The 17,248-nt window shown below is 46.0% G+C and overlaps 1 protein-coding gene across 1 annotated transcript in view; it reads right to left on the reverse strand.

Annotated features, from left to right (window-relative positions):
* LOC147102482 (protein phosphatase Slingshot homolog 2-like) overlaps window positions 1–9,387 on the reverse strand; it is a 201,785-nt gene extending 192,398 nt beyond the window's left edge. Inside the window, exon 1 of the mRNA XM_085964977.1 lies at window positions 9,163–9,387. Within this exon, the coding sequence (XP_085821103.1) occupies window positions 9,163–9,225 (63 nt within the window). The 5' untranslated portion in view covers window positions 9,226–9,387. The remainder of the gene's footprint in view (window positions 1–9,162) is intronic.
* Between the last annotated feature and the right edge of the window lie 7,861 nt (window positions 9,388–17,248).

Here is a 17,248-nt window from a genome sequence, read left to right on the forward strand (position 1 = left end):
TTAACTTTACACGCTTATCTCTTATGCGGGACCTTATCGAAGGCCTTCTGAAAGTCCAGATACACCACATCCACTGGTTCTCCCTTATCTATTTTACCAGTTACATCCTCAAAAAATTCCAGTAGATTAGTCAAGCACGATTTACCTTTTGTGAATCCATGTTGACTTTGTCCGATCCTGTCACTGTTTTCCAAGTGCTCTGCTATTACATCTTTTATAATGGACTCTAGCATTTTCCCCACTACCGATGTCAGGCAATTCCCCATTTTCTCTCTACCACCTTTTTTGAATAGTGGGGTAACATTAGCTACCCTCCAATCCATGGGTACTGTTCCAGATTCCATCGAATGTTGGAAGATGATCAGCAATGCATCTACTATTTCTAGGGCCACTTCCTTAAGTACCCTAGGATGTAGATTATCAGGCCCTGGGGATTTATCAGCCTTTAATCCCATCAATTTCCCTACAAATACTGATTTCTTTCAGTTCCTCCCTTTCATCAGACCCTATGTTCCCCGGCATCTCTGGGAGGTTATTTGTGTCCTCCTTTGTGAAGACAGAACCAAAATATGTATTTAGTTGGTCTGCCATTTCTTTGTTCCCCATTATAAATTCCCCCGATTCTGACTGCAAGGGACCTATGCTTGACTTCACCAATCTTTTTCTCTTCACATATCTATAAAAGCTTTTACAGTCAGTTTTTATGTTCCCTGAAAGCTTACTCTCATATTCTATTTTCCCCTTCTTAATTAATCCCTTTGTCCTCCTTTGTTGAATCCTAAATTGCTCCCAATCCTCAGGATTATTGCTTTTTCTGGCCAATTTATATGTCCTCTCCTTGGATCTTATGCTATCCCTAATTTCCCTTGTTAGCCACAGTTGAGTCACCTTTTTTGTTTTATTTTTATGCCAAACTGGGATGAACAAATTCTGTAGTTCATCCATGCAGTCTTTGAATGTTTGCCATTGCCTATCCACCGTCAACCCTTTGAGTGCCATTCCCCAATCAATCCTACCCAACTCTCGCCTCAGACCATCGTAGTTTCCTTTATTTAAATTTAGGACCCTAGTCTCTGAGTCGACTACTTCATTCTCCATCTTAATGAAGAATTCGATCATATTATGATCGCTCTGACCCAAGGGGCCTCGTACAACAAGATTGCTAATTGATCCTTTCTCGTTACATAACGGTGGCATAGTGGTTAGCACTGTTGCCTCACAGCGCCAGGGACCCGGGTTCGAATCCGGCCTCGGGTGACTGTCTGTGTGGAGTTTGCACATTCTCCCCGTGTTTGCGTGGGTTTCCTCCGGGTGCTCCGGTTTCCTCCCACAGTTCAAAGATGTGCGGGTTAGGTTGATTGGCTATGATAAATTGACCCTTAGTGTTAGGGGGATTAAATACGTGGGGTTACGGGGATAGGGTGGGATATGTGTTGGTGTAGGGGTTACGGGGATCGGGTGGGATATGTGTCGGTGCAGGCTCGATGGGCCGAAATGGCCTCTATCTGCACTGTGGGGTTTCTGTGATTTCTGTGATAATACCCAATCTAAGGTGGCCTGATCTCTGGTTGGTTCCTCGACATATTGGGCCAGGAAACCATCCCGTAAACACTCCAGGAATTCCTCCTCCACAGTATTGTTACTAATTTGGTTAGCCCAATCTATGTAGATTAAAGTCACCCATGATGACTGCTGTGCCCTTATTGCACGCTTCTTTAATTTCCCTTTTAATGCCATCCCCAACCTCCGCCTTACTGTTTGGAGGTCTATATACCACTCCCACTAACGTTTGCTGCCCCTTGGTATTTCTCAACTTGGTAACTTTAAGAATAATTTTCATCAATGTAATTAGAATGCCCAGAATTAAATAGTTCTTGGTAACAAGTTACAGTAAAAAATACTGAAGATTTAACCACTGAATATGTTTTGATTTAATGCTCGAGTCCTGTGAAACTTAATTACGAGTACTTCATTACATTTTAAAATTGAACTTTTTTTCCCAAAATTGAATTTCACTGCTGAACATTCTGCTCTATTAATGTTAGTATTACTTATGCATTTCCCAGTAAGTACCAATGAAAAAAATACAATTGTGATAAAGCAACTACACTGCACGATGCTTTAAGGAGGGTAATCATCAACTAATGAAAGAGCAGATTGTCATATTGCATAAATCATAGGAACTCATTAAACAAGCCTTATGTAGAGCAAAACTAATTTGTGTTAAAAAATACATTTGAGTTTTTGTTGCATTAATGTCTGATAAATATAATGCTGCTTGGTTTATTTTGCAGGCAAGAAAATCGTTCATACTTGTGGAACAGACCCAGTAATGCACCATGATAATATTGTACTCTTAATTCTCACCTCTGAAGTATGGTTCCACAAGTAACTGCAGGCCTCGGTTATCACACCCCAAATGGCCATTCTTCATGTGCATTACTGAATGGTAAGTGTTAACAGGCTATTATAACATGGAGGACACCACAACTAAGTCTGATCTTAGTTTTCAAATGCAATTCACCAGTATAATGATTGTCAGAGCGTTATTTATCCTCTTCCCCCTTCCCTACCCCCCCACCCCCAATTATCAGGCTCATGGTTGCCTCATCTGAGCAGAACCAGCGACTAAACTCTGGGCCTGCCTTGTCTGTATAATTCAGAGTTTCCTAGGGCTCAGTGCATTTTTCCATTAAACCACAAGGAGTGCACAATATTTGAAGTTTTTGGAAGCGTGCACAGATATGTTATCTTATAAGATGTAGATAAACCACATATGTAAGGGCATGAGTGAAAGCTTATCGCTGCTAGTAGTTGATGGTGGTATAAGAAGCAGCCATAATCATTTGAAAGCTTTTACACACTATCCCGCCAGTTGTCAGATCCTCAATTTTATTCCTAATAACTGTTAGAACATTAATGTCAGAGACTGTGACCAATAATACTGACTGGTTTGTAAAAACATAGAAAAAATAGCAGGACTAGGCCATTCAATATGATCATGGCTGATCCTCTATCTCAATACCATATTCCTGCTCTCTCCCCATACCCCTTGATGCCTTTTGTGTCTAGAAATCTATCCATCTCCTTCTTAAATATATTCAGTGACTTGGCCTCCACAGCCTTCTGTGGTAGAGAATTACACAGGTTCACCACCCTGAGTGAAGAAATTTCTCCTCATCTCAGTCCTAAATGTCCTACCCCGTATCCTGAGACTGTGACCCCTCGTTCTAGACCCCCCAGCCAGGGGAAACATCCTCCCTGCATCCAGTCTGTCTAGCCCTTACAGAATTTTATACGTTTCAATGAGGCCCCCTCTCATTCTTCTAAACTCTAGTGAATACAGGCCTAGTCGACCCAATCTCTCCTCATACGACAGTCCTGCCATCCCAGGAATCAGTCTGGTGAACCTTTGCTGCACTCCCTCTATGGCAAGTATATCCTTTCTTAGGTAAGGACACCAAAACTGCACACAGTACTCCAGGTGTGGTCTCAACAACAGTTAAAATAAACTTTAAAATAAGTATGCCACTGACCATATATTTAATTCTCAATTGTGTTTGTGTACATATCCTTACATCATGTCAATCTGTGGTTAATAAGCATTATGGAGCTAGAAATGCAATCAATACTTTTAAATTAAATAAATCTGTGCTGTTAGATAATATCAGCTGGTCAATGGTAGAGACAAAACCACTCAAGTCTCCCTGGACTAAAAAAGCCAGCCAGTGTTTCACTTTTGATCACAAACCAGTGATAGCAATTGGAACATGTAATTCTGGACACCAGACAAGGACAGTTTTGGCCTCTGCTGTGATGTCTCTCTGCTGACACTCCCATGTGTAGACTGTCACACAAAAAATGGCTACTTGAGTACATGGTATACATGGAAACACCTTCAAAAGAGGAGCAAAAAAAATTGAATTCTCACTCAATCCTCATAAAAGCTTATGGGACTCATTGAAAATATACCTAAAACAGTAGAATAGACATGGAAACAGTACTGTAGATTTTAATGAGTTTGATGATCAAAAATGCAACCGTGACTCAAGAGTAGGACCAATTTTTTTACACTAATATATCAGTGCTATTTTAATGCTTGAACACGGTTATTTCCTCGTTTTGTGCAAATCCTGATTTTTCTTGCCTTTGTGCAAATTTGATAAAAATGTTTCAGCACCAAGCTAGTAATGTAATTGTGACAAAAAGGTAGGCAGGCAACTTGCTTCTAGGCCTCTACCAATAACATTGTAAACTAGCAGCTAGGAAGTACAGTGAACGACCAAGGGTAACTCGCACACTCACCTTCCCTCCAGATATGCACTTGTCCTTTGACCCAGGCTTCCCCAGAGCAATGCAGCTCAAATGAGCAAATCAGTAGCAGGGAGAAAGAGAGAAAAAGAACTAAAACTGGGCCCCAGTGCTGAATCATTACCTTTCAATAAAAAGCTACCCATAAAAAAAAGTATTTAAATAATGGCCTTATATTATTGATGACAAGTCAGTTCCAGCCTATATATCTACACCTGCTAACTTATTGAATATGGAAAAGAATCAAGCAAGAAAATATCGAATGAAGTTTTGTGAAAACACCAAGAAGCATTTTCACATTGCTAAAGAGACTATTAGAAATTAGAGCTCAGATGCAAAATGTTTATAGTGCAAGAAAATCTACTTGATAAACCTATTTTAGGATTATACTAAGCTTAAGTTATTGAGAAAATACATTACATTTACATGCAGGCATATTGGGGTCATGTGGACTGCTCTTGTTGAAAAGTAACCAATTACATGATGAGAGGAGGCTACTTAAAAAAAAAATTAATTAAGTACAAAACTTTGCATCACCTAATCAGTGCTCTCTGTATTTCTAGTCTTCTCTCTCACTTTTCAACCTTGGTGCTGTCCTCAACTAGAAGTCTTTGCCCTTCAACCAAGGCACTTTTATGTTTAATTCTGCTTAATCCAGGTTGATGCCAAGCCAAGCTCTATGCACTATGCTTACATTTTGGCTTTTGTTCTCCTGTAGGCCTATTACAGGCGGATTTAAAACTAAAGACACCAATTTGGCTTTAGAAGCATAGAACAATAGATTTAAGAGAGGATTTGTTTTATTCTTCATTTTGCCCCTCCCCCAGCACCCAAGACACGTTAGGACTAGAGGGAGTGGGGAGCAAAAACAGGGAGCGGGGAACAAAAACAAATTATAAACAACAATCCACAAAAGAGACGCTAAGTTGATCTTGCATGTCAGCATGTTTGCATCACGAAGCTACCACAGACACACGGAACATCCTTAGCGCCTTTAAGTAGGCCACAGGAGAAGTCCATTGGTCTGGCAACAAAAAGTGGTTTAGGGAATTAAATGAGTGGAAGAAACTTTCCAAGGAGATATGTTATTATATCGAAGATACCCAATAGCATTGAGTAACTGTTGCAAAAATATTATTCTTTATATGAACAGAATTCTAAACATCAGTGCAATAAAAAGATTATCTATAATCCAACCTACTATACACTAGTCAGTAAACCGCCATCATAGCACTGTGAAGAGATAGTAAGGCTGCGATTTCGCCGACTGAGGCGGGTCCAGGGTGGCCAGGAGCGCAGTCCCAGCCCACTGCGTGCTCCAGCCTGCTCTCTCCAAGTGATTTTAAGTTGATTGGGCTTGTTAAGCCCGCCCAGCGAGGTTCCTGGCCAATTAAAAGGAAGCGGGTCTGATAATGTCATTTGATGACGTCATCAGCCGGTTTCCTTAAAAGGGACCATGTCCAAATTGATTTTGACAGTTGTGCTGTCAGTGTTCTACAGCATTGAGGTGCTGCAAACACTGACAATAACTACACAGAGGTGCACGGCTGCACCCAGGCTCTCCCATGACTCCCTCCATATGCTTATGGAGGGAGTCACAGCACGCAGGGAGGTTCTCTTCCCTTCCCATGGGCGGAAGAGACCGCCCCAGGAGATCAACACAGCCTGGTTACACATGGTACAAGAGGGCACAAGCAGGGATATCATCAGGACCAGGCTGCATTGGCGCAAACCTTTCAATGATCTCAGTAGATCACAAAATGTTACTGCAAAGCCACACTCAACCTCATCCTGCTGTGCCACTCATCACATCCCCATCACTCTGCCTTCCCAACCCTACACATCGTTACTCACACCAACTTACCTTGCACCTCCACCCATCCCTCTCTATCTACAGTCTCACTTCCCCATCTCACTAGCCACCCCTCACACTCACCCTCATCCTAGTCCAATCATACCAACTAACACACAAGGGTAGGCACTTGGGTGTTTTTGCCAATGTTCATGTGAAGTTTCCGTTAATGCACTGTCAAACATTAAAATCTTTATTTTCAACACTTTGCGTTCTTGAACAGATTTGTGTGCACCTTTGGAAGTGGTTTAGTGAGATGCAGTGAATGGGGAGACATAAGGGTACCCCCCGCAATGGCGATGAGTGTGAAAGGAATAGCTTGGGCATTGTAGGGATGGTGCCAACCTGGCGCATCACGTGGCAGCCAAATGAAGTAAATCTGGCTATGGGGAGGCCATCCCTGGCAGCAATGTGGTCGGCCTGTGTAGCATCAGTTCATTGGTGTTGATGGGGCAGCTGATCGTGGTGGGGCGGCTGATCGTGGTGGGATTCTGAGGACCAAGGTGTGATTTCTTCAAGGGCACTGATGTTGATGGAATAAATGGCAGGTGAGGTTGAGATGACAGAAGCGATGTCAATGGTGAGAGAAGTTGTTCCAATGAGGCGTCACTGGATAGTGAGTTTGCTACAAACACTTGCTAGCTGCATAAAGCTCAATCTGTCTAGCAAATGCAATAAACAAGAGCTTCTAACCTTAGAAAGTGAAGACCTATGAAATGGGAGCTTTTAGAGACCATTTGCAGCTGTCAAGTTAGTAAATCATTCCATGCTGACACAACACCCGACCTCCTTATCTGACGTGATCCCGAGCAGCAGGGAAGTCGTTGGCGAACTCTAAAAATCTGAAGGCAAGCTTAAAATAAGAATTAATTGTCTCTTAACTATGCATTTAATAATCTAAATCGTCTCCCCTGCCACTTAGCGTCGGGTCTGTTCAGCGCTGACAAACCCGGCACCTGAAAGACTCGTGTGGATGCGGCTTGACAGCGGGTTCCCAACCCGCTATCAATCTTTTCTATTTTGACAGCTGACCCACCTCCAGTCCCGCCCTCTCAACGCCAGTAAAATTCCAGCCTAAGTGTCTTGTGGCCAATATGAAGATTGTTCCAAAGTGGAGCCGGGATGTTTCTATTTATATGGACTTACTGTGTTAACGTATCCATCTAAATCTTCAGTCAAATCAAGTGCTTAAGCACTGGATCAGAGATTTAATCTGCTAGTAAAACTGTAAAGTAATTTGTAATAAAGAAGGGGCTGGTCAAAAATTTTAAATGCCATGTACAGATCATCAGCTTTATTTACAACTAAAGAAATCAACGTGTACTTAGCAAAAGATGCAACCACTGCATTCTGGATTCAATGTATTCCTTTTATACTGAATGAAACTTGATGTAACTACTTCAACAGGAAATGATGAAATGATATTATGGAATACTACCTGATCAGTTTTGTCTGGTGGTGTGTATAAAATCTTAGTTAAATTTTATCATTTTAACTGACTGAAGTGATATGGTTCTATAGTAAAAACGACAAATCATTAGAAGTTAATGGGCAAAATAATTAAAAGCAATTACATGGGAAAATGTTGCATGACAACTTTCAGACAAACATTTAAGAGTGGTTTTATTACAACGTAGCCAGTTGCTCTTCCAGAACTGACTTAACATGTTAAAACAATTGGGATAAATTAAACAAATTCGTGTTTCTTAGAACACTTCATCGGTTGAATAGGAATGTAAATAAATGTTGTAATGAATTTATATAAATCCATAGTAACAGAAACAGATCTTGATGTCCTGATTTAGGATTTATCCACCAATTAAACAAACACTAAAAAAAACAGCCCTTTCCAAACAAGAAATAAGCAAATAAGACTCAGTTGCCATGGCTTGGAGCCACAACTTGGGACAAACCTGTCCCAGATTACAGTGGAGCAGGATATTTGTGATGCATCTAGTAACAATGGCATTGGCAATAGCGGTTCCCAACACTAACTGCTGCGGTGTCAACAGTCATTACGACACCATCGATGATGCAGGCCGTACGTGTTGTCAATAGTTACTCCTAATTGTGCCTCGGTGGACAATGCATTTTACAAAGATCTTTTGTCCTTTAAAAAAAAAAGAACTTGCTCCTGTCAGATGAAGTTTACAGCCTTAAGACATTGAAAGCGCTATTCCGCAGTCAGTGCATTTCAACAAGCAGATATTGCTCTACTCCAAAAAATAAACAGTAAAAGCACTGGAAGCAGATATTGCTCTACTCCAAAAAATAAACAGTAAAAGCACTTGAAGCAAATATTGCTCTATACACCAAAAAAAGACAGTTGAAGCATGTGTGCACGTGGACTAAAAGTAACTGTGGAAAAAGGAAAGAAGAGCCTATCCCTTGATATCCAACAAGGAACAGATAGGAAGCAGGAGTGAGCCTTTACAAATACCACCTAAACAACCATTAATTGTATACAACAATAAACCTCTCTATGTAATGGGGAATATGAGAGTAAATAATTCCTCCATTACATTTTAAGAGAGAACTAACGGGGATATGGTCTATAGTGAGTAAATAATTCCTCCATTACATTTTAAAAGAACACTAACAGGGATATATTATTATTTATGGTATATAAAGCGAGTAAATAATTCCTCCATTACATTTTAAAAGGAGAACACTAATGGGGATATTATGGTATATAAAGCGAGTAAATAATTCCTCCATTACATTTTAAGAGAACTAACTGGGATATGGTATATAATAAAGTGAGTAAATAATTCCTCCATTACATTTTAAGAGGGGGGGGGAGGAGAAGGAAGAGAGAAACCGATTGAAAACATTCTAAAGCGGTTATTTTTAAACCGAGTGCGCGCGATCGTTACGGCAACGGATCGACGCAACGGCGCTCGGTCTCGGGGGCGGGGCTCGGAGCTGCGCATGCGCACTTGGCCCGCGAGCGCCGCCTGGGACGACGACGGCTGACAAGGGGGGGGGGAAAAACTCACCGAAACACAAGGGCTGGAGGTGTTGCTGGGTGTCGGAGACCGCTGCACGGTTACCAAAGCCATCTATAGAATCCCGTGCACTACCAATCTCATTCTTACACGACAGGTCGCTTGGGACTTTATATCTATTTGGTTAAACCCAGTGAATTCAGAAACTGGTACCAACGCCCTGCCCAGAGCGACGCCTTCCAGCCGACTCTGCCGTTTCTAGCCTCGGCGGCCCGACTGCGCACGCGCGGAAGATTTGCCTGGTCAACAAAACTTAACTCTTTCAGGGGCGTTTCGTTTTGTTTTTTTAAAAAGGGAAAACCAATTGTATGTGGCAGGCAGAAATGAACAGAGGACTCGTGGAATTCTGCAAACAAACCAAATGCAAAAAAAAAATCCCCACACAACGGTCCAGTATCAAGAAACAAATTAATTATGGAAATACTTTTGCAAGATCTTTTGAATAGGGGGGGAACATGCAGTTAATTTTCACCACTGTTGTTCGCTACTTGGTGCTGGGCACAAACAAAGAAAATATGTTTAAAAATGTGTTAACAAACCTATACATGCTTAAGTTTAATAAGAAATATGAACTCTTCCGTCAACAGTTAATCAACTTGATTATAATCCTTGATGTGTTCAGATAGCTGACCTCAGCCAGGCAGTGGGTACTACACGCAGCCTTAGTGTCCCTAGGCTAGATAAAAGGAAAAATCAGCCAGGGGTTCTGCTGTTGATTCCTATCCAGTATCCCTGTTGGAAAATGATAAATATCAGTTGAAGATAGAGTTGGATTCAAACGTGATGTTTCCCATGGCTAAATAGTCCATCGAAGCTCAAGCATAAAGCATAACCACTTGTGCAAAGTAAAAGAGGACCGCTGGCATCAATTGAACTGTACTCTAGTACAGGAGTAATGGGTGGGTGAGTAATGTAATCATTGTGATTTATAATTAGCACTCACTACTGTGTAATTAAGGGTTTTTTTGTCAAATATTTTCCTTTTCAATTTCTTTCTCCTTTGCCCCACATATCCCAACGGTGGTGACTTATATTGGGTTACAGCTCCAAAAACAGCAGTGCCCTCCAGTATCTTACCCATATGGCTGTTATTAATATGTTGGCTTGCACAGTGTTTACAGACAATTCAAATGTGAGATCATCACAACCAAATCCAATTCTATTTATGCCCAGCATTTACACTGATGAATTCTAACAAGGTATTACTGGTAAGATAGCTAGGTGGATACCAAATCGACTAAACAATAGAAACCTGGAGGTGAAGATAAATAGAGTAGGCTCTATCTGAAGTCAGTGACTAGTGAAGTTCCACAGCAGTCTGTTTTGGGTCCTCCCTTGCTCACACAATTTGTACATTTTCTGGAAGTGTGTACTATTGGTGTAATGTTAGAAATTTTGCTGAACATAAACTATGTGTTAGGTGTTCAGAAGACAGAAAATATCAACTAGACTTGGAGAAATTATTTACATGGGCAAAGGAATGGCAAAGTGAGTTTAACTTGGAGAAGATTCAAGGAATAAGGAAATGGTGACTAAGCATATATAATGCCCCATTTTTGTAAATAGTAGATAGATTTACATTAAAGAGTGAAAGGAAAGAAAGATTTGGATGTGATTGTCAATCATTCTCAGAAAGCATGAAGAATTAGCATTTATACAGCACCTTTTCAAGTTCTCAAAATGTCCCAAAGCACTTTCACAATCAATAAATTACTTTTTAAGTGCCCTTGTTATGTAGGCAAAGGCAGTAGACTATTTTAACAATAGCAAGGCCCTGGAATCAACAAATGAGATGAGTGACCAATTAATTTGTTTTTTGTGCTATTAGTTGAAAGGCATTTTGGCCAGGGCACAGAGAACTCATTGTACTTCAGAATCTTTTATATTCACCAAAATAACAGTGATGACACTTCAAAAGTAATTCATTGGTTGTAATACACTTTGGGACATCCTGAGGAAATGAAAAGTGCTATATAAATGCAAGTTCCTTTGTTCATTTTTTCTTTAGTGTTAAAGAAAGACTTGCATTTATGTAGCACCTTTCACCACCACTGGACGTCTCAAAGTGCTTTACAGTCAATGAAGTACTTTTTTGAAGTGGAGTCGCTGTTGTAATGCGGGAAACGCAGCAGCCAATTTTGCACACAGCAAGGTCCCACAAACAGCAATGTGATAATGACCAGATAATCTGTTTTTGTTATGTTGGTTGAGGGATAAATATTGGCTAGGACACCAGGGATAACTCCCCTACTCTTCTTCAAAATAGTGCCATGTGATCTTTTACGTCCACCTGTCAGAGCAGATGGGGGCCTCCATTTAACATTTCATCCGAAAGACAGCACCTCCAACAGTGCAGCACTCCCTCAGTACTGCATTTGAGTGTCAGCCCAGTTTTATGTGCTCAAGTCCCTGGAGTGGGACTTGAACCCACAGCCTTCTGACTCAGAAGCAAGTGCACTACCAACTGAGCCACGGCTGACGCTTCTGTGTTGTGGCTGAACCTCTATATCAACTCCATTTTCCTGCCCTATCCCATATTCTTTGATTCCCTTTGTGACCAAAAATCTATCAATCTAAGTCATGCATATACTCATCGACTGAGCATCCAAAGCCCTCTGGGATAGAAAATTCCAAAGATTCACAACCCTCTGAGTGAAAAAATTCCTCCTCATCTCAGTCCTAAATGGCCAACCCCTTATCCTGAGACAATGGCCTAGAAATTCAGTTGGGCGCGCCAGCCGTTAGCGCCTTAGGGGGAGTAGATCTCGAGCGCTAGGCGCTTATCGCCCGGGCGCAGCGCGATCTGCGCCTCTCCCCAACTTCAGGACACATTTAGCGCCGGCGCAAAGTCTTAGCGCGCGCAGATCATGACGTCATTTAATAGTGCAACGCCCTTTGTGCGCCCCAAACCAGAACTTCACTCGCGCCGGCCCATTGTGCGCCGGGCATCCCGAGCGACTGTGAAGTGGAACGGTACACAGGCCAGCCGGGCCGGGGAGGAGCGCTAATTAAAGGGCACTTACCCAGCAGTATAAAGGCCAGCCATTTTGCAGCATTCACTCTTGTGCAACGGTTTTTTGGACAGAGACCAAGGAGGAGAGTTTACTGCTTTGGACCAACACTTGGACAGGTATTTTTGGCTCAGGCCAGAGCTTACCAATTATCTTTGCCTTCATTCAGAGCTCAGTGTTTGCCAGCATATAATGGGGGCTGCATTGGGTGGCAACGCAGAATTTCAGCCTTATGCCAGAAGGGCTTACAGACGCCGTGAGAGAGTGGCAGCCCTGGCTAGACGCAGAGGGGGCAACAGGCGTCGCCAACTGAGGCCTTACCCACGCAGGGTATACCACCCGCAGACCTCCTATCTGACCATGTCTGCCGCGATGTGTGTTAGGAGGCTGCGATTCCGAAGGGAGGTGGTTGCAGACATCTGCCGGCTACTTCAGAGAGATCTGCAGCCACAGCTGATGTGCAGGACGTCTCTGTCGGTGGCAGTGAAGGTGACGGTGGCTCTCAACTTCTATGCCTCCGGCTCCTTCCAATCCGCTACTGGGGACATCGCTAACATCTCCCAGTTCGCTGTGCATTGCTGCATCCGCCAGGTGACCGAAGCCCTTTTCAGAAGGAGACATCAATTCATCTCCTTCCCCATGACCCTGGACAAGCAGCAGCAGCATGCAGTGGGGTTTGCAAGAATAGCGGGCTTCCCCATGGTGCAGGGCGCCATTGACTGCACGCATGTGGCTTTGCGGGCACCTCTTGAGCATGCCGAGGAGTACCGCAACCGGAAGGGCTACCATTCCCTCAATGTACAGCTGGTGTGTGACCACAGGCAGCGCATCCTAGCTGTCAATGCCCGCTTTCCAGGCAGCAGCCACGATGCCTTTATCCTGTGACAGACAACTGTGGCTGACATGTTCCAGGCACAGCCTCCCCCAAGAGGATGGCTTATCGGGGACAAAGGCTATCCTTTGTGTACCTGGCTCATGACCCCGCTCCGCACGCCCACGACCCCTGCTGAAGAGGCATACAACGAGAGCCATCAAGCGATGAGGAACCCCATAGAACAAACAATCGGCGTGCTCAAGCAACGGTTCCTCTGTCTCGACCGCTCCGGGGGAGCCCTCCAGTATTCGCAGGATCGAGTCTCCCAATTCGTCGTCGTTTGCTGCATGCTGCACAACCTGGCTATCCGCAGGACTCAGGCACTGCCACCTCACGTTGGACCACCACCTCAGGAGGAGGAGCATGAGGACGACGAGGACGAGGAGTACCAGCCCAGGAGGGACGCACAAGGTCCAAGGGCCGCCGGTCGTCGGCTTATTGAACGTCACTTCTAGGCCCCCTGTCAGGGAATGGCTTGTGCCAATGATAGAACATGATTGCAGCCGCTCCGCAAGCCCTCAGCCGGTTAAGGCAACAAACACTTCAAAGATCAAACATGGACAATGTGAATAAATAAAATGCTTTATTGTACAAACTCTGGGCCCTTCCCACATGAAAACCAAAAACAGATGAAACCCCCAAAAAACACTCAAACACATTACTCGCTCCCACAACCTGGGGAGGATTAACAAAATAGGGCAACTAAAATGGCCGTCAGTCTCGGCCTTCGTCCAAAACAAACATCACATCATCGGCCTTCAAAAAACAAACATCCAATTCTCGGCCTCAAGAAACAAACACAAATGGCCACACATTCGACTATTTGGCCCGCTATGGCGATGCCTTGGCTATCTTTGGGTGGCCCCTGCCCGCCCTGCTGCTCCGCCTCAAAGTAAGGCCATTGGCTGCTGCAAGGCTGGGGGCAGGCTCCTGAGGGGCACATGTCGTGACGGCAGATGCCCTTGGGGGTCGGCCTAGTCGAGGTCTGGCCGTCGAGCGGGCGGCTGTTGAATGCTGCAGCTGTGGCTGGCCAGCATCAGTCGCTGCAGCAGCTCCTGGCAGCTCCACTGGGGGAGTGGCAGTGGCGGCTGGAGGAATGGCGGCAAGCTGGCGGATGGCAGGCGCTCGCTGGTCGCCTGAGACACTGGCACTCGCCCGGGCCAGCACTGCAGCATTCGCACCAATCTGCCGAGGGACAGACCGCTGTGCTGCTGCAGCGCGCCGGGTGCCCTGGCGATGCCTGGCTGACACCGCGAGTGTGGCAGCAGTGAGTGCCCGTGTTGACCTGTTCACTGACCGCAGCAGAGCAGCCAGTGACTGGATGGCACCACTAATCACCTGGCCAGTCGCTGACAGATCTGCCCGGTATTCCGCCCGACTGGTGGCCTCTAAGGGCCCGAAATCGGCCACACTCCGAGAGAGCGAATCGATGGACTCAGGCAACCGTGCCACTGCCGCCATGAGCTCCGTGTGCCGGCGCTCCGAGTCCGCGGACAAGTCTTCGAGGCGTTCCATCTCCTCGGCGAAGAGCATCTCCTGACTGGAGGCCGGACTCTCCCTCTGGGGAGAAGGCCGCCGAGCTGGCCGACCCTTCCTCCGTTGCTGGAGGCCGCTGGGCCCAGCAATTGGACTCCCCTCCGATGCATCCCCCCTCTGGGGAGAAGGCCGCCGAGCTTCCACCCCCCTCCCGCCTTTCTGCAGCACGCAGGTCCCAGGAGCTCCCCTCCCCTTCGACACTTCCGCCACGCTGCCCTCCAGGGAAGACGTGTCCCCTACATTGGCCTGGGTGGCCGCGGCTGAGGGTTCCCCTGATGGGCCGCCTTCCTCTTGCTCCTCCTCCTGCTCCTCCTCGGAGGGTCTGTCACTGGCAAGTTGAGGGACCTCCTCTTGACCATCTGAAAGCAGGAAGGCACAAGAGTGAGGAGAGGGCATCAGTGCGGGATGCATGAGTGGTGGCATTCAGCGCATTGGTCGGACAGTGGCAAAGGATGTAGATCTGATGCGCAAGTGGGACGAGAGAGGTGCAAAAGGTGATGTCCTTACCATTGCTGCCCAGAACAGGGTCGGCATCTCCACATGCAACGGGCCCAATCACCCGGCCACCCATGAGGCGCTCCACGCGATGTTGCAGGTCGGTGAGTGGCTGGATATGGGGTCGTCTTCCCCCGGTCGCAGTCCGGCTCTTGCAATTATTCGCCAGCTTGGCCTGCAAGAGAAAGGACGGCCTCTAAGTACAGTGTGTCGCCGTGATCTTGTGTGCACTGCCTCCCATGGTGGAATAGCCTGGCCAGTGTGTCGCCATGATTTGGTGTGCACTGCCTCCCATGGTGGAATAGCCTGGCCAGTGTGTCGCCATGATCTTGTGTGCACTGCCTCCCATGGTGGAATAGCCTGGCCAGTGTGTCGCCATGATCTGGTGTGCACTGCTTCCCATGGTGGAATAGCCTGGCCAGTGTGTCGCCATGATCTGGTGTGCACTGCCTCCCATGGTGGAATAGCCTGGCCAGTGTGTCGCCATGATCTGGTGTGCAATGCCTCCCATGGTGGAATAGCTTGGCCAGTGTGTTCAGTGCAGAATGTGCAATTGATGCTCATGCCTGTGCCATAGCTGCTGGATGAAGGCTGGCCATTAGAGCTTTCAGGTCCCTTTGCCCATAATGTGAGGTGCACATGCAAGGATGAGGAGGTCATTGGAAAGGGTACTCACCCTGACAATGCGTGTGAGGTCATTTAACTTTTTGCGGCATTGGGCACCGGTCCTGGGCACGTCGCTGTTGGCTGACAGCTTGCTGGCGACATGCCTCCAGGCTCTCCTGTAGACGCGGACCGTCACCTTCTTGCCATTGTCCAGGTATAAAACATGGCGCCTCTTCTCCACAGCAGCAAGCAGCACACTCAGATCACGCTCTGAGAAGCGCTGCGCACGTTCACGGGCCCTCTCCATGTCTTCAGGCGCTATTTGGGTCCAGCAGCAGTGTTCAGGCCTAGCTGGAGGGCTCCACTATCCAGGGCGTGGCAGCAGACACAGTCGACCCTTCCCCCTTAAGAGCTGGCTGGCGCCAGGGTGTCTGCTGTCAGTCACGAGATGGCTGCACCTGCGCTGCGCCCGGCCTCGGCGTTATCGATCACCACCTCCGGCTTAGCGCCCAAAGAGAGGCGTCCAGCAGCAGTTTTAGCGCTCGCCCGAACTAGTAGGGCGAAGCTAATGAATATCGGAGAAGTGGCCTAGATTTGGCGGCGGCCGCAAACTTTAGCGGACGCCCCACTTGAGCGCCCCAAAAGTGGCGTCAATGAATTTCTAGGCCTATGTTCCCTAGTTCTGGACTCTCCAGCCAGGAGAAACAGCCTCTCAGCATCTATCCTGTCAAGCCCTCTAACAATTTTATATGTTTCAATGAGATCACCTCTCATTCTTCTAAACCCCAGAGACTATAGGCCCATTCTACTTAATTTCTCCTCATAGGACAACCCTCTCATTCCAGGAATCAATCTGGTGAATCTTCATTGCACCCCCTCTAAGGCAAGTATATCCTTCCTTCGGTAAGGAGACCAAAACTGTACACAGTACTCCACCATCTACAAGGCACAAGTAAGGAGTGTGACGGATACTCTCCATTTGCCTGGATGAGTGCAGCTCCAACAACACTCAAGAAGCTTGACACCATCCAGGACAAAGCAACCCGCTTGATTGGCACCCCATCCACCACCTTAAATATTCACTCCCACCACCACCAGCGTACCATGGCTGCAGTGTGTTGCAGCAACTCGCCAAGGCTTCTTCGGCAGCACCTCCCAAACCCGCGACCTCTTTCACCTAGAAGGACAAGGGCAGCAGGCGCATGGGAACGCCACCACCTTCAAGTTCCCCTCCAAGTCACACACCATCCTGACTTAGAAGTATATTGCCGATCCTTCATCGTCGCTGGGTCAAAATCCTGGAACTCCCTACCTAACAGCACTGTGGGAGTACCTTCACCATACGGACTGCAGCGGCTCAAGAAGGTGGCTCACCACCACCTTCTCAAGCGCAACTAGGGATGGGCAATAAATGCTGGCCTTGCCAGCGATGCCCACATCCCATAAACAAATATTAAAAAGGTGTGGTCTCAACAAAGCCCTATATAATTGCAGCAAGACTTCCTTACTCTTATACTTCCACCCCTTTGCAATAAAGGCTAACATACCATTTGCC

Source organism: Somniosus microcephalus, chromosome 22 (genome assembly GCF_052327205.1).
Source record: "Somniosus microcephalus isolate GS21.2 chromosome 22, FLI_Smic_1.0, whole genome shotgun sequence".
NCBI classification, from domain to species: Eukaryota; Metazoa; Chordata; class Chondrichthyes; order Squaliformes; family Somniosidae; genus Somniosus; species Somniosus microcephalus.